This window comes from Zosterops lateralis, assembly GCF_965231275.1.
Source record: "Zosterops lateralis genome assembly, chromosome: 3".
NCBI classification, from domain to species: domain Eukaryota; kingdom Metazoa; phylum Chordata; class Aves; order Passeriformes; family Zosteropidae; genus Zosterops; species Zosterops lateralis.
Genome location: NC_139764.1, coordinates 51,505,659 through 51,524,353, shown reverse-complemented (window position 1 = coordinate 51,524,353; position 18,695 = coordinate 51,505,659). Strand labels below are relative to the sequence as shown.

General features: G+C 36.9%; 1 protein-coding gene across 6 annotated transcripts in view; it reads right to left on the bottom strand.

Moving 5' to 3' along the window:
• Positions 1 to 18,695, bottom strand: part of ADGRG6 (adhesion G protein-coupled receptor G6) — a 111,481-nt gene that overhangs the window by 18,869 nt on the left and 73,917 nt on the right. For all 6 annotated transcript variants that reach the window (XM_083857987.1, XM_083857989.1, XM_083857990.1 and 3 more), the window contains 9 exons: positions 16,969 to 17,111; positions 16,183 to 16,297; positions 12,977 to 13,038; positions 11,998 to 12,205; positions 11,379 to 11,544; positions 7,902 to 8,042; positions 4,734 to 4,850; positions 3,591 to 3,636; positions 1,792 to 1,898 (listed from right to left, as the gene is read on the bottom strand). In XM_083857987.1, coding sequence (XP_083714113.1) covers positions 1,792 to 1,898; positions 3,591 to 3,636; positions 4,734 to 4,850; positions 7,902 to 8,042; positions 11,379 to 11,544; positions 11,998 to 12,205; positions 12,977 to 13,038; positions 16,183 to 16,297; positions 16,969 to 17,111 — 1,105 coding nt within the window. The remainder of the gene's footprint in view (positions 1 to 1,791; positions 1,899 to 3,590; positions 3,637 to 4,733; positions 4,851 to 7,901; positions 8,043 to 11,378; positions 11,545 to 11,997; positions 12,206 to 12,976; positions 13,039 to 16,182; positions 16,298 to 16,968; positions 17,112 to 18,695) is intronic.

Below are 18,695 nucleotides of genomic sequence, written 5' to 3'. Positions count from 1 at the left end.
TAAATTAAAGTCAGAAGAAATAATTAAAATGGAAAAGCATCTAGAATGGTCAAAACTGTGTAAAAATCTATTGGAATGCAGCCCAAATTCAAAGACCTTCTGCCTTATTTCCTACTATCACTGAAGCATTCAGGGAAGAGAAGGGGCTTATTGAATATATCCTAAAGAAAGCCTTTTCTTAATCCCTTTGGGGATGAAAAGTAGAACAAGACCATAATTTAGCTTGCAAGAACATATAAAGTTTGTGATTTTTCCATATCTACATCTCAGCATGATGTGAAGAGAGCAGTTCTATTAAGAAGGGTCTGGAAGGCCAAAGCTGAAAAAGTCAGTGCATGTAGCTTTGTGTGGTTTTAGTCCTATTTGACACTGCCACAAGTTACTTCAAACCCAAAATACTTCCACTTAGGAATTATTCCTGCTGTGACTGGGAGCCAACATCTTTTCTGCAGCTATGTTTTACGGGCCAAAGAATGTTAATTTCAGCTGGGTAAAAAAATTTATCAGCCCATTATTGAGCATAAACAACCATCAAAAGTTCAGAAAAGATAGCACTGTGCCATTATTTCATGTTGGGATTTTTTTTCTCTGAAAAACACTTCACAAGGGCAAATTGCTGGAGGCAACTGAAGGCTGGAGGCTATGCTGCTGAGGCTGAAGTGCCCCATATGGCTCCTCTTTCATCTCCTGGATAGACATTGCTCTGCCAGCCACCCTGTCTGGAGACTTTGCTTAAGGCTCTGACAGAGTATAGGCTACGTGCTCTGTACCAGTGCTCTGTGAGAGTCTTTTTCTAAGAGAAGACCTGTAATACAAGACATCCCCAAAATTAATTAAAGCCAAGTAAGAAAACAGCCAATATGGGTTTACACACTGAGCAAGAGGTGCCACTTCATAGTTTATGACATTAGATAAATCTTGTTAAATTTGCAAACTAGATTTGCAAGGGACAAGTCAGCCTTTTGATCTAAGGATGAAAGAGAATTATTGGGCTTCCTTTACTTTTCATCCTCATTACTATTTCTACTGTCTGGAGGATGTTTTTCTTTCCCTGTTTTTCCCTACAATGAGTCTCTTTTTTTTTTTTTTTTTTTTTTTGTTCTGAAAACAGCATTTCTAACTGTTTCTCATGCTTTTTATTTTTTCCTTCTCCCTGCAAGGAACTTCTCACTTTCTCAATCTGGAAATTTCAAATATACTTAGACTTCTTTCTTATTCACTTCTCTCTTGTTACACACCACCTGCCTCAGCTGCAGGTTACTTTTGTCAGATTATACTGTTAAGGGATATGTCAGAGATCCCCTGCAACTTAGAACTCATTAAAATCACTGTTTTTTCCTGTCTCTCTAGTGAAAAAGTACTGGGCCTTGGTTGTATTAAGTTGGATGTTATAACATGTTATTTGTATTTTGGTATCAGAAGTCTCAATCTCAGGTCTTTTGTGGCACAGTATTTTCTAAATATAGAAAAATCTCATGGGTACATTTTAAGTATTTAAAAATAATATTTAGCCACTTGTAAAGAGTTAAATAATGATAATAATAACAACAATAATATTCTTCCATTGCTAACTTTATTCATTATCTCATTCCTGAATCCTTATAACTAGCTACTTTGTTATGAAAAGATAACTTTATGATAACATGGGGGAAAATCATGTATTATTATTATTAAAAATAATACGCAAAAGAAAGAACCCAAGTAACAAAAATGAGAGTTGTCTTGATACCAGACAAAAGCTGTGTTGCTGTTCCTGGGCAAGGTAACTTGATGAGAAGTGAGTTTGCCTACCATTAGGACCCCAAAATGTGTGAGGTGGTTGCATAAGCACACAGTTTCATTTTCATTGGACTCTGCATCCACATGGCAGCCTTCAGGGTTCCAGCCACCGCTGCCACCTGTGGAAATGAAACATGAGAAACTGCTGAGCAACAAACATGTCAACCTCTCTTTTAGCGGATTCCTCGCTTCATCTTGTGCAAATGCAGATGCGTTTTCTCAAACTAAATGAGGCAGCATTAAAAACAACTGGGAGAGAATCAAGTGTCAGATTTCCTAGTTTCTGCAAAGAATCACTCCAGATGAGTGTCCCAGAAATGGACTACTGAGCAGAAGCAATAGATGGAGATATATAATAAAGGTAGGGAGCTTTTTGGTCAGTGAGTAAGACCTACTATGTGGATCACGCATTAAGACATGCCTTAGTTTCACCCAGTAATAAGATGGTTTTAGAACTCCTTTTTTGCCCCACTGATGTGATGTCTACACCTGCCTGCCTCCCACTCGTATATGCTCGGGCACATGAAAGCTTTTACGGCCCAGGAGCAGAGGGTCCCACCCTTCCTCTCTGCAGCAGGTAATGCAGAAAGTCAGAGTGCCGAATCCCAACAATCTCCAGTGCCCCTAAAAAAAACATGAAGTGAACTATTCTCAACCCACCCCGTTTGAAAAGGCCATTGTGAAAAACAAGTAGAAAGATTTTAGTTTTAAAAATTAAATGCTGAAAAGTAAAATTATTTTATTTTTTTATTTTTTCCCTGCCAAAATATGAGCTAGTTTTGTGAAATCATTCATATTCTCTGATTCTTAAAGATATTTTTCTCACAGCTCTTGACAAAATCCAGCATAATTGCTCTGTAACTTCAAGACAATCAAACACTCAAATTCAAGACATTCTCTCAAAATGTGTGAATGTCTCATCTATGAAGATGTTCCAAAACCACTTAAAACTCTTTTCCACTCAAGCAGCCACTGGGAATAGTTTCCTCTCTGCATGTATCTCCTTTAATGTGACTCTGAAGTTCAGCTTCCTACCGAGTTTCTATGATTTTTTACTCATTTTTATCCTCCTGCATTCTCCTCAGTTGCTCTGTTTGTATTTCCTGCTTTGAAATACAAATTCGGATGGTAAATTTTATTTCTTGTAAGACTCTGTGTACTGAACCTCTCCATCCAAAATCCTACAACTCTATCTGTTTCATTGTAAAGAAAAGAAACATGATCTCCCGAAGAAGAGAGATCTGGAAAGCCATCCCAGAGACCAACTTTGCACAAAGGATTAAGAGCCTGAGTAAAACATCACACACAGGTTTGGCAGTAGTGACCATTCCTTGATGAAGAATGGTCTAAAATGCTGCCTTATTAATGCGTGTCTCCGAATGTGACCAAAAAAACTTAGGATCTGTAAACAGTCACAACCCTACATCTATATAACCCAGTTTTTAAAAAATTTAACAGTTAAAAGTATGGCTAAGAACCATTCATGTGTCTGAGTAGCACTATAATTTAATTTGCTCATACAGACAGTTCAGTGAAAAACTGCAGATATGTGAAAAAAGTGGAAAAACTTAATTGAAAAATTTAAAATGTTAAAAAAATTACGTTAGAAACAAACTTTAAAAAGGAGTATTGAACATTTGCTGTCACAAGTAACTATACTAACTGGAAGAAATTATATCCTTTATTGAATGGACTTTATTGAATGCTGTAAGGATTGATTTGGAAGCAAAATAGCCAATACTGTGACCAATTTTAAAACTCAGACACAATTATTCTCCTCATGAAAGAAATCACAGTATTTTTAAACTTACCATTTTTGTTCATATCCCAGAAGACACAGGTAGGTTTAGGATCTTCCTAAGAACAGATGTAAAAGCAGACTTTGTATATCTCTCCAGACATAAATTTCATCAACATTTACAACAGATGTTGAAATGCTTATATTTTCATTTAATGAGCAGAAGAATCCATATCATTAGGTTGTTGAAAACTTGCCTAGCATCAAATTAGAGTTTTTTTCCTGCTAGAAAGGTAGATTTGCCCAAATTGCAAAATCTAGAGCACTGCTTCTGTGTTTGATGGTTCCTTTTGCACATCCTCAGAATAATTAAGTTTTCTTGTGTTACTGAAGTTATCCATGAATATGATGTCTTTACAGAATCTCAATATTGTTTACTGTTTACTTCCTTAGAGCTTCTCTGTGAATCTGCTACGTAAAGCTTGAAAATGTGCAAATGCCTGCTGATCCCAAGTGTTTTGTCTCACCTTAAGATATTCATTGTAATGCAATGTACGATAAAGTTAATCGAGCTGTGAAAATTACAAACCAGGTTGTCATCACATAAACAATTTACTTAGGTATTGCATTTTAACGTTTTCTTTAACATTTCTAAGTACTATTGCCTCTTTTGGATTAGATACTGAGAATGGAGTCAAGCTCACACATTTTCTAACTGGAACAGTATGTGTCAAATGGTTGCATTTGGTCTGTATTTCCCTAAATTTACTGTAGTTGTCTTTTAATAATGTGTTTCTGTCCATTCCTCCGACGAAAACCACATAACAACAAAATAATTCCAGTAACTGTTAATAAAGTTTGTTAATAATATTTGGTCAAATAATTTGAGTAATTAAGTAATAAATCATATCCCTGGTCATGAATATGGTCATTAACAAAGGTTTAATCTACAGTTATTGGCACAGAAATTATTTTTGAGGGGCAGAATCAATGGTCTTGCAGATAAATGTTAGTTCATGAATGGAGTACAAATGGATGAGGATTAGAGAGATTATTTGTTTCTACTTTTTGCTTACTTGCTTTTGTTCTATACTTCTTAATTTCAATTTGAGTTTGATCTTAGTCAAAATCCATCCACATAAATCAGGCTATAATCTTAGCCTTTACCATATATAATCTGCATTCCTGTTCCTCTGAATAATCAGTCTTGATCTACCTGAATTTTGGTATGCTTGATTGTAACCTTCACATAATCCTGAAGATCCTGAATGGTTAAGTTTCCAATACTGCATGCCACCACAAAACTGGTCAAATTGGCAGGATTTTCTGCATCCTTCAAAAGATTAAGAAAAATACAGTAAGTGCTTACATGGCACATAACATAAAAGCCAGAGTACACAGTTTCATTTTTGCAGCGTGCCAGAATAAATAAGTTGTCAGCATTTCTGTACTTTTGATCACACAATATAAGAACATTATGTTCATAAAATCAAATTATGGGTTAGCCTCGTGGAAGCTTCCCTATTTTCCTTGTAGCCATAAACATGCATAGACACAATTATAGAGAGGTTAGAAGGCAAACAAAATTATAACTCAAACAATGTGGCAGATAACAACCCATGATATGATTAGCTCATTTCCCTAAACAAGCATGAATGAGCTTGCTTATCTTATTGTTGACACTGTCCTTTAGTAAATGCAAAGTTTTTAGAGAATAAACCATTTTCTGCATATAGTTGTTAAATCAACCTTCACCTTAAAATGAATGACTGTGAAGTAGTAAACAAATTCAAAGTAATGTTACATACTGAAGGAGATAGCATTTTCTTGTGAGGTCTTATATGATAGGAATTTTAATAGAATTCTGACATTATCACTGACCAGCAGGATTTTTAAGCTGCAGCTCACAATTTTCCAGAAGAGAAAGTTTCCTTGGAAACTAATTATTTATTGAAATGGAAGTGCATTGGCAATGCTATTTTCTTTTGATAGGCTTTTATTGAAACCTGCATATTTAGATGCCTGGTTGGGAAGCTTGGTCACTGCCTGTGGCAGATCTTAGGTGAAATGAAGTCTCCTATTGCCACTCACTTTCCCTCCGAAAATCTGGTCTGCCAAACTCCTGAACCCTTGATTCCTTCCATTTAGGAGTTTTGTTAACATAACAAGATGTCAGGTTTCAGCTAAGCACTAGGCTTGTGAGATCCCACCACTCATGAGAGACACAATAGCCTCAGTTATTAAGTGCGTATCATCCTGAGAAGACTATTTTATTTCTTAAGAACCATATCCAAGAATTTTCAGACACAGTATTTTAGATCATACTGGAACTTTGTGGCAAAATTTCCTAAAATCTTAAAAACGGGAGAGGAAAGAAAATGCAAATTTCTAGGCAGTTATTGATTATTCAGACAAGTAAAAGTCTCTTGGCTGCCACCTAACTTTAAACATCTGACAAAGTCTGTGAAAGTCCTTGGACATATTTCCACAGGTTTCAGTGGATTCTATCTGTAGCAGATAAGAAAAACAAGACACAGATGGTCTCTTTAGGGAAGGCAATTTAATATACTCTTGTGTGAGCATTAAAGTAAAATACACATTACTACTTATTTAGCCATAAGACTTTGTTCAGCTGAAGTTCAACAGTTCAGGCATAGATGTTTACACTGAACACACCTGCCTTTGGTGAAGTGAATTCCACCCTGAACAGCTTTTATATAGTCCTCTAAGTAATGGAATCATCTTTAATGAATTACAGAACAAAACTTAGAATTGTCTCAGTTGCAATAAAACCCACCATGTCCAATGCTGCAAACTATGTTCCACTGTTCTGTTGAGTATTTTTAAGGAATACAGCTAATAGCATTCAGATATTTTAATTGCATGTGGAAGAAATATGAAATGCAATAAAAATTAAATACTCTTACATTAATGGATAATGTTATTTGGTTTGAGATGACATGTGGACCAGTTTATTTGTAGGCCTTATTTTAATCATTTTTTTCTTTAACATCCTTCATTTTTAGACATCCTAATAATGTGAGGATCCCACATTTTTAACTCATTGTGTTAAACACATCACCCATGAAGAGTTTGAAAAACACACAAAAATGAAAGGCATTTTAGTTGTAAATTAAGGTGCAATTTTTATGGTTTTTGTTTTTCAATGGCTTATTAAGTACCACTTAAAAATGCATTCTAGCACCATTAAGGGACACATTCTGACTTCATATGATTTTATGCCATTATGACCAGCCTCCATCTGTATTCTTCTGGGGTTTTTTTAAATTAAAGATATCCATCCTGTTTTTCTCAAAAGCAGGCTTAAAACGAGCACAACTTAAAGTTAGAATACTTTGGGGTGTACTTCAGAAGGCAACTGTGGGTCATGGGTATTTTCTTGCCTGGATTATCTGAAGAATCTGGATACACTGCCAATAAAAATGATAATATAGGGACAATACAATGCTACGGAGTTCTGCGGATGCACAAGGGCCAAAGGTCACCTGAAATACTGATGGGAAAACAAACGCAAGTCTTCTGAGACACATTCTACAGTTCACCATGAAACAATGTTTCCTTCTTAATTAACTCTTGTTTCTTTTGGTTTTGGTTTTTTTTTTTTTTCCCCAAATAAGTGTGGTTTTGGTTTTCTTTTTCGAAGCAGCAAATTCTTCCTAATATTTTTGGCAGCTACCATGCAGGCAGTATTTACAATTACCATTTGATAAGACCCAAAAAATAAAACATCAAATCTACCTGAGCATGTTTAGGTCTTGAGTAAAAGTACGGTTATCCTTATTCCTATTAAAATACGGTATGCTTATCAGAACACAGGTATGAAAAGAATAGTGTTTATATGTGAGCAAAAGTTCTCTGGCTGCTAACCATCAGCCCAGGGTTTCCTATTGAATATAAAGCAGTCAGCTGGATATGACTGCTAACCAGCTCCTAAAAGGAAAGGAGAGTACTTGGCAGTGTTATATGCCAAATTCCCTCCTGACAGAAAGGAACTTGGCTCCACTGAACATCAACGACTTATATTAATGCATTTTAACAGACGTTAAAGGCTTTTTAAAAGGCTTTTGCTGCTTTCCTCTCATTTAAAGCACTTGGGATACAGTTTTCCATAGATGACTCTGAGAAAAGGTTTATTTCACATGTGAGAGGAATTTGCAGTTGAACCACTGACTTCAACTCAACTCGAACACTTCAATTATTTTGCTGCTCTGAACATAAGACTGTCTTTAGTGTCTATTTTGGCTGTTGTCTTTTAATTCCTATAACTCATTAAATGCTGTGAAATGATTACAATAAAGGAAACTTTCAGCAGCTGGCTTTGATTCGCCCTATCTGAAATGTCTTCATGCACATTAATGCTTACCTGAAAAAGACCATTTTTATTGAAGAAAGTAAACTGAGCCCTGGATATAACTTCAAAGTCATCTTGACTTAAATTCTTCAGTAAACTTGGTGGCAGAACAACAGAAGCGATGGCACTTGTCTGATCCTTGTCAAAATCTATCTGTTATATAAAAACAACAGGAGAACATGTTCAAACAATAAAGAAACCATCTGCTCTCCACAACTGGGCCCACATTCTTATACAGAAATATCTAGATATGGGACTAGAACCAATCAACACTAAAATGACTTGTGTCTATGTAAGAGTTGATGCAATAAATAAAATTTTTAAAGGCTGGGGAGGTTTCCCACTCTTCCAGCATGAGATCAGCCTTCCGCTACAAAAAGATATTAAATAAAACCAACAAAGAAACAAACTCCTCCACTGCGATAATGATGATTTAGAAATAATGAGATGGTAATTATAACAGTCATAACCATTTTCAGTAACATTCAAGATACTTTTCCTCATAGCAAACAATGCTGAGAACTAAAAATTATGTTCTGAATCTTTCTTTGTTACATTGTATTAGTTGGCTTGATTTGCACATCAGAAATAACTCTCTTATGAGCTTTTATAGTTTCTCTGTTATGGAAAGGATATTTAAAAATTATTAGTGTCACTTCTCCACATTTATTGTGCTACGTAGCACAAAAAAAGACACTTTCTGACATCATATAAATTTAATCTTTACTGGCAATGTGTCAGAAGTCTAAAAGACCTCTGTGGCCCAGGAATGTAAGAAGTAAGTAGAAAATAAAAGAGAATGCAGCCCTGCATTTTATTAGCAATTCTATGACTGATCAACGCCCCACAATGGCCTACTCAAGGTATGCCACCATATGCATTGAAGGAAGGCGAGCAAGACAGCTCACAGTGGCTCTAGAGTAAAAGCAGTAACAAATTTTACTGTGAGATATGGGAACTCCCACTACTGACTTTCCCAGATGCATCCTGGTTGTGTATTTATGTCTCTCATGGACAACTGTGTAATTCTAAAAGCACCATTAGCTAATAGAAAGTTAAAAGTCATAGACTACTGACAGATTATTCACCCTTGGAAATCAGAAAGAAGCAGCTCACAGACATCTCCTGACAAGGATAAATGTAGCTTAAAATCAGGTTTTCAGAGGTTGATTCTGCCACAGTAAACAGAAAGTGCGTTTGTGATAAACATGTCCCATTAGGAACTGTCTGCAAATAGAGTAGAAGAGGCTTCTCTGAAGAAGCTCAGATATATTACAGGAACAATTTAATAATATGAATCACCAAAACCTAGCTTAGTCAAAGGTTTGGCAAGAAACATAAAGACACGGGGAACTGAAATAGAATCTTTCCAAATTACCATGGATAAATTCACTTGGTGTCTACTTTAAGAAAAAAATACAAAAGGAAAAAAAAAAATCTGGAAACATTCTGGCATGCAGCTTGAAGAGTTTAATGTTCCCTGATGAGCCTAGGATAGATCATCACATCACTGGTGAAAAAACTGGGCTTTCACAAGGGAATCTCCCTTCAGCAGGGATAGCAAATATCTTTCTGACAGGCATGGAAAATATAAACAATGCCCACAGCTGCTGCAACTTTTCTGGTAGGACGGATGCTAAGAATTCTCAATCAGCTGTTGGAAATGTGAAAATCTGAGAAGAAGCTCGTGTTCCAATAGGAACATTATAAATAATTTGACGGAGTTTGGATTTTATGATTATTTAGACAGTGCTGTAATAAATGATTCCAGGACAAGAAAATTCCTGGATGTCCTCATACCACAGATGGTAATTCCTGTTATACGTGTGATCAACCAAAACCTGGCTTTAGAATTTTCCTTTCCTCTTTCCATAAATAAAAGATGAAATCTGCAGGAGAAACATTCCTTTGATAACAAAGAACTATTCAGCTTCATAAACAGCTATTGAGCTTCATTAATATGAGAGCTAAACAAAAGTAGATTTATAATCAACAAAATTTCTGATAAAATTTATTCAAAGAAATTTTAGCTAAAATATCTAGGAATATAAATATGTGAAAATGAAAGTACATAAAATCTATTTTTATCTATTTAAAAAAGTATTTGAGTTTTGATCCAAAGTCTATATACATGAACAAGTCCCAAAACCTACTATATTACTACTACTTCTTCTAGAAAGTAGAGTTTTTTCTGTCTTCATTCTTGTTTTGATTTTTATCAAAATCAAAATATAGTATATAGTATCTTATAAAATGATTAGACATTTATTAGGATTGTTGTATTGCCAGTTTGCAGCAGGAATTAGCTTCCATACAATACTTACACTCTAGTGATTAGTCTTTAACTGTTCTTATAATGCCATATTTTGTTGAATTCAGTTTTAGTTCCTCTGGCCCAAATGACACCAGATTTTTTTTATTTTTCTGTGTAATATTTTCTGTGTGTTTCTCCAAATAAGACTCACTGCACTTGAATGATGAAACGCCCAGGAAACTGAGACTACATTACCTCTGTCACAGACTTCCTATTTAACTGAAAAAAATTTAAATTGCATTGAATTTTTAAAACCATTTAGGTGCCTTAAGATGCAGACAGGCATGTAGTGAAATTTATAAATTTTTGGCACCTCATTACTACTGATTTCAAAAGAACCTTTGGAAAATGCTATAGGTGCTCATGTGCATCTCAAACAGTATTTCAAACCTTTAGATGTCTGGTTTTTTCTATTTGTGGGAAAAAAGCCAAGGAAAAAACCATATTTTACGTGATGATAATCTTAACTATAGTATCCTGTCTAGATACTGTAGTACTGGAGACCTTACTAAATTTTGTGTGATCTCTGTTCATTTTATTTTCAATGTCTAGGCTGGTCAACCTCCACATGAATGACTTGAACTGCCTCAGATATCTTAAATGGTACAAGCCAACCAACCTATGTGTGGACAACTAGATTAGACTTAGGTTTCTTTTAGCACTAAATATTTAAACTGTTCTGAAATGTTGAAGAATTATTGTATCTGCAGAAATCTATATGTAGATACCTATATCTAGGTGTCTTATTTTAAAGCTGAAAGACATCAAAAGCGTTGTTAGATATTATGCAATGGTCAGTACTGCAGATTGTTAAAGGTTAATTTCCTTTGCCACTAGTAAAAAAAACCAAACCAAACCAAACCAAAAAAAAAAACCAACAAAAAAACCCCACCCAAACAAACCACAACAAAAAACCCCACAAAACTAAAAAAGGGTCAAGTGTTCTGGATTTATAAGCCAAATTACCTTTTATCTGCATGGAATGTGAGTTTATCTGTGTTTCCTGTCACTCAAGGAAATACTACATTAATCTGTTATCTGTTTAGATGATTGTAGGAAAAAGGAAATAGAAAGTAGGGGGAGAACTGGGAGTTGTAAGTGGATTTACAGGAACCACAGTAAACACACGTGGAACAGGCACATTTCATTTTTAGATACAACTGCTTGTTCTGTACCTGGAAATCAGATGCATTATTCTGTGGACTGACGCTGAAAGAACCACCTTTGAAAAAAGTGGAATTTATAGAAGACACTCCAAGTGCAAGATTTCGTGTTGAAATACTCATGGATGGTCCAGCAAAATGGATCTTTAAAGCCAAGGCATCAATAGTTTTTAGAGCTCTAAAAACAGAAATAAAAATTACTCCAAAAAATGAATATAGAAAAAATCCCCACCTATGCTCTGCATACTCCTCACATCACAGGAGGATCCCCTTGTTACTGTGTTTCTGTCACCCATCTGTGTATTCACAAGGAGACTGTTAGACTGCAAATTTATGTATCTCTCTTGAAAACAAAAGCTTTTGACTGACAGAAACTGCGCGACTACGTATCACAGGTCCTGAAATAATTTTCCAAGAATACTTATATCTATGCAGCGTCATACATCAGAAGACTTCCTTTCCATCCAAATATTTTGTCTTTGTCATGCACACTAAAAGAAGGAATATTTGTGTATCTATTTTGGAAAATTCTTTTTGATGGAAATCAGAAAACTTGGATACATGGAAGGATAAATCCTTACATCCTTGCAGGTTGCTCTCAAAAGCTTTTCTCAAATGCAGAAATACTTACTCTGAAGATGAGGCTGCCAGTACACTGTCTGAACTGGTGAGAATATTGGAAAAAATTGTCACTACGGTAGAACCCAGAGATTCATCAATTTCTTCATCATTCACAATCTTTTTGAGCTTCTGCACAACGTCATTTACTTTGTCCGAGGTCAGCTGCTGCCCCTCACCAGTGAGATTAAGAAGCTGATTGGCAATATCTGCTGCATTTTCTGTGAGCATACAAAATCAAGCAAAAAGAGAAAAATAATGCATTACAGTCCTGAAGCAATCCAGAAATACAAATTTTTATCAGCAGTGTTGAACGCTAGACTACGTTGTATGGTAGTTGTAGTGAACATAGTATTTCATCATTTTGTCAAATTTGTAATTTTTAAAAAAAGTATGTAGGACTTGCTGATTACATATTGTCCTCATTCACTGTGTCTTTCCTTTCTTTCTTTATTTTTTTTTTTGAGTTTGTAAATCAGAAATACTACAGAAAGGGGTGATTGAATGAAAAAGAGGAATAAAATGCATATTATCTCTCTTTGTTTCTCCTTATGCTATTCTTTCTTTTTCACTGGGGAAAAAAAGGAACCATAACATTGTCTTGTTATTTTATTACCCTTTCACAGGCAGAATGACATCAGGGGTTATTTTAGAAATGGAGAAGAAATCTGAAAATGTGTGATTATAAGTTCACTGAAGAGAACAGGAGTCTTTCCCCTTGCAGGCATTTGGAGTATTTAAAAATTTGTCCTAACTTGAATATCAAATAGAGGTAAGATACCACCTTTATGTACTCTTGATTAAATTGCCTGATGAGTTTGATTTAATTTAGTAACTGGTATCCAGAGTTTTTAATGGGTGAGCTGAATTGAACTGGGGTGCACTTTCCCTGAGTTCATTTACTTTGCACTGATTTTTTTTAGAATTATTTTTAAGCAACTTAGCATAAAGAGAACATATATCCTTGCAAAGACCAACACTAATGTACCCACCTGTGCAATTTCTAAGATCAGGCTGACCCCAGTATGATGTATAATTCTGCAGACCCAAATAGCTAAAGAGAAAAATGAGAAAATTCATATTACATATAGTAACAAAATTATATAATTATTTCATAATTCATATGTATAACAGTGTCACAGTGGTCCACTTTTCTCAATTCTCAATATTTCTAGCAACATGGCTCCTAGTGAAACATAATATGTGTATTTGACAGTGAAAGTATATGCTTGACTAAATGATAGTGCTGAGAGAAACCCCAGTTCTTCAGTGGAAATTCTGGCCTTGTGTTTCAGGAAAGACCCAAATACTGACACAAACTATTACACCTCAATTATGGCCATGTCGGATGCTGTTTCTATAATTTCTCCTTGGTATAAATGGCTTAGATCTAGTCAATAGCAAGCCATAATACCTCTCATAAGAACATGGACAGGAGCCATGTGAAGGTACAAATTTATTCCACCAATGAAAACTAGGGTAGGTCACTATTGGATCCAGGTCCAAAGTGAGGAGCAGATATAAAGATTCGGGGTTTTTTGTTTGTTTATTTGTTTGTTTTGTTTTTTCTTTTAAGCCTTACAATAACAAAACATAGAACCACAGAATGGGTCAGGTTAGAAGGGAGCACAGTGGGTCGTCTGGTCCAACCTTCCAGCTGAAGCAAGGTCAACTTAGAGCATATGGCACAGGATTGAGTCCAGATGGTTCTTGAGTAACTCCAGTGAGGAGTTACAGCCTCGCTGGGCAATCTGTTTCAGTGCTTGGTAACTTACACAGTGAATAAGATGTTCCTCACATTCAGGTGTAACTTCCTGTGCACCAGTTTCTCCTCACTGCCCCTTGTCCTATTGCTTGATATTACTTAGAGGAGCCTTGCTCCATCCTCTTGCCACCCTCCCTTCAGATACTCCCAGACATTGATGAGGTCCCCTCAGTCATCTTTTCTCAAGGCTGATCAGGCCCAGATCCCTGAGCCTTTCCTCGTAAGAGAGATGATCCAAACTCCTAATCATATTTGTCAGCCCATAAAAATGGCTCCAAAATAAACACACTTTTCCCTTCAAAAGACAATCATCTTGTCACAGCATGGAAGAAGGCAGGATGGTAAATGGGAAAAAATAATCCCTTTACTCAGCACATGATAAAATAATTATTCCTCAGCTGATGACTTTTATTATAACATCACAGGTAATCACCTACTGTGGAATGAAGATGACTAGAAGAGACTGTTTAAAGACCTTCCTCTTCTCTCCAAACAAATCCAAACAGTGCTCCATATTAGCAAAAGCTAGTGGAGGTAGAGGCAAGAAAGGCACAGCACAGGGCAGAACACAGAAGTTTGGGGTTTTTTTAAGGTGCTGTACACAATCAATGGTATAGTGTAGACCACAAACGGATAATAAAGATAAGCAATACTGGGACAGCAAAGGCCAGAAACCTTAATTTTTAATTATTCTGAGACTCTGACATAAAACCAATTTGATTTCTGTACTCTTGTACAAGATTAGGAGGCTGAGGAAGTGAGTTATTTAAATATAATGCGGGTTGCTTTCCTGTTTGGCACTGAACCTTAAGGCTGATTCATATCCATGTTGCCATACTGTTTGGAAAAAGTAAAAGATCTGGTCTTCTCAGAACATGTTCCAGATGCAGTGTGGGTGGATAAGACCAATATATTGCATTTAATAGTAATAATCCTAAATAATGAAGGAATTAATGAATATTGCAACATCATAACCATGTTTAAGGCACTCAAAGGAGATCAAAGCCATAGTGTTTTGGTAATATATAAATAGAAGTAATAATATACCCATTTTACAAATGTGAGATGGACATACAGAGTCAAAGTCTTTTGTACATAGTTGCAAAAAACCTCCTACATTAGGGAAGGTCTTTTAAACCTTAAAAACTCAAGTTCAAATCTTTGAGCATAAGATTATCCCCACCTTCAATTATGACTAAGTTCTGGCCAAATATTTGTTTCACAATTTCTTTTACTTTTCCCCTAATGAGATGAAGTGTTTTGGGTTAAACCAAATGTACATCTCATCATCACAGAATTCTATTCTGGTTCTTACTCAATTCAGATAGTAGTAGTGGAGTGGTAGCAAATGTGAAGCTTTGGGTAGAGTGACATAAAGGTCATGGTCAAGTGCAAGGTCCTGTGTGTGGGTCAGGGAAATCCCAAGCACAAATAGAGACTTGGGAGGAGAATGGATTTAAAGCAGCCCTGAAGAGAAGGACTCAGAGAGATTGGTTGAAGAGAAGCTTAATAAGATTGGGCAATATGTTCTTGCAGCCCAGAAGGCCAACCATATCTTGGCCTGCATCAAAAGCAGCGTGGCAACCAGGCTGGGGGAAGTGATTCCTCCAGTGCCCCTCTACTCTGTTTTCATGGGACCTCAGCTGGAGAACTGCATCCAGATCTGGGGCCCCCAAGGTAAGAGAATGTGGACTTGTTGTCCCCAAGTCCAAAGAAGGGCCATGAAGATGATGAGAGGGCTGGAGCACTGCTCCTATAAGGAAGGTGAGAGAGTTGGTGTTGTTCGTCCTGGAGAAGAGAAGGCTCTGGGGGATTTCCAGCACCTAAAGGGGGCTACAAGAGATCTGGACAGGGACTTTTTACAAGGACATGTAGTGACAGGACAAAGGCAAACGGTTTTAATCTGAAAGAGATTAGGTTTCAGTTAGATATTAGGAAGAATTTTTTTTTGCTTTGAGGGTCGAGAGGCACTGGCACAGGCTGTCCAGAGAGGTTGTGGATGCCCCATCCTTGGAAGTGTTCCAGGCCAGGATAGATGGGGCTCTGACCAACGTGGTCCAGTTGGAAGTGTCCCTGCCCATCTCAGGGGAGCTTGGAACTAGATCAGGGTCCTTTCCAACCCAAACCATTCTAGGATTCTATGACTTGAATAAAACAGTTTCATTCTGTAAGAAGGTGTTATTTTTATAGTCATGTTGAACATGTATTTGTGGGCTCCAATATGCCCTATAGAAGTGGTAGATAAGTCTTTTTTTCTTAACAATGAAATACATGCTATTACTGCACCCACCTAATTGCCCATGCTATAAAAAAAATCTTCCTGAAATACAACACCAGCCAATGGCAACCATTATATATAACTAAATAATAACTATATATAACCAGAAAGTTGCATCTGAAACAGCTCAGATTCTCAGATATTTGAACACCTACCAGGTTCTTGATGCAGTCTGAACTGAGCTCCCATGGCAAAATGTGAAGTTGGTCACAGTAGGCCTGGTATCTGGCCAAAAATAATTCGGAGGGTTTTCTTCAGCTAAACATTTTTCTGTAAAAATAAGTATATTGGTGTTAATAGTAAGTTTCTTCACCAAATCATCTTCCATTTCTTGTCCTCAGCTCATCAACCAGTCTACAGTACAAAACTGTCATCAAATGAAATGCTTGTTTGTTTGCAATAGAGTGGCAATAGAGGGTTGCACAGTGAGGGATCACATGTGCTGCTGCTGCTCAAAGGAAAGACTTGAACACGCATGCTGCATCCATCTGCACTCCAGCAGCCTCCACCTCCTCCCTCCCAAATGAATGGGAAGAGAGGAGAGCTAGAAGAGGACTGATTAAGGGCAGCAGCTGTCAGGAACACAAACAACATTGAGAAGTGGGGATGAGGAGCCTTGGAGGTCCAAAATGTCTCATTCTAGCTATGGCTGTAAAGCATATTTTGTTATCCTCAAACCACCAGAGGAACTGTCAGGATCTGTCCCAGCCTCTTTGAACCAGACAGCAAGACATTGACTAAAGCAATCTGGACAACTTTGTTTCTGTTAAAAGTGGCATTTTGATCACGGCTCTCTGAGATAAGGAACAACAAGGCTTATAGGGACAATTTAAAATCTGAAACAGTCACGCTGTCTGTAAATGTGTGATTATTTTAACACAGAAAATGCTTATTCATTCAAAAAAAAAAATTGTTGTGTACCAAAGCTGAACACTACTTACCCACTGGATCAACATCCACAGTTTGAAGTTGATATCCTTCTTCCATAGTTCGATTATTACTTATGAGCTTCTGTCGGATGTCTTCCTCTTCTAAATTGATGTTGTTGGTAGAATTATAAACCAGAAGAGCCAAAGCATTAAAACTGCAAGAAAATTATCCAAATGTTTCAGTCAGAACATCAGAGGCTGAATGTGTGGAAATAAAAATATCTGAAAAACTCTGGTTTTCTGAGTATGGAACAGTGTCACCAAAACAGTGTTGCTCATTAGCTGTAAATTAATATTTTTTTATATATAGGGCCATGACAAGAAAATATGGGTGGGAAATTTAATCTTCTAGTTACCTTTAAAGAAGCATCTCATCAAAAGAGCCAAGAAATGTTTTCACAAGAGTCCAGAAGATGAAACCATAGAGTTATGAGTTCTAAATGGGCCCTAATTAATTTTAAAAATCTGTTTGCTGATGGCTTTAGAACTTAAGAGCTGATTCATCCCACCTCACAAAACTTGTCAGGGTGGGACAAGTCATCCTCCAGAGGATCCACCTCTACAAATGACTACACAGAAAGACTAGGAGATTAACAAAGAACAGATGCCTAACATTTAAATCTCTTAAGTTTTTTATGGAGTGAAAAACACCCTGACATACTTCTGAAGCTTTTAGTCATAATTAGGAAAGTCGAGTTCCTCAGATGACTAATCGAAGTTTGAGCACTAATAGCTGCTCTGTACTGAAGCCCACTGCTACTTTCTTGGGCATAAGAAGTAGTTCAAAGTGCCCAAACATCTTTCCTGTGAACAAAATAAAACAGTCCCCACCCTTGTCCAAAACCACAGCTTTTCTGGAAGGGAAATCATGAACAGCAAACCAGTTCTAGCAGGACACAGGAAATAAGCCCAGAGTGGAAGGCACAGAAATTTCCTCCTGGGACAAAAGGAAATGTTGGAGATGAGAATATGTTGGTACCCAAGAGCATTGCTTGGCTCTGGCTAGTAGGAGGTAAGCCACTTATGCATGGAACATTGGATGTCCATGGGAGCTAAAATGGGGAAAAAAGGAAAAAGCAAACATGCTTTGGGCTGTCTTCATCTTAGCCTTGCCCTTGGATACCCATCAGCCTGAATAAAGACAGACCTTTGGAGTGTGTGAGCTGTTCCTGGCAGCCTGGGGAGGAGTGGCACTGCCAGCACACATACAGTGAGCAGGGCACACACCCGTCAGGGGTGCTTTCACCTGTAGCCCCCTGTACAAGAAAGCAACAGTGAGCTAAAGGGGCTTGTGGTCTACAGGGAGAAGAGTAGCAGAAAAAATCTGAAGGGGTGCTGAAGAGGGCCAGTAGGGTTTTCAGGTACTCCTTCCTAGACAGACCAGGACTTCAATTAAAAAAATCTTTCAGAAAGACATCCCAATGATGACAGCTCAGAACTGTATTTTCCAGATGTGCCTAATTTTCTTGACATATTCACTGTTTTACTCGTAACATGTTGTTGGAGAAGAAAGACAAAAATGTGACCACCTGCAGGCTTGGCTTTCTCTTTTCCCAGTGGATGTATTTTAGCAGAGAAATTCCAACTATCTCTGGCCAGGTCGCTCCTTCCCTGCTCCCAGAGATACTGAGTTCCTCCTAACATTCCTTTGGTCTCTGTGGAGTGTTTAATATGTATATGGCAAATAGCCTCAGTAGGGTGGATATGCATTAGCAGGCTTTTGCTGTATACCTCAGATA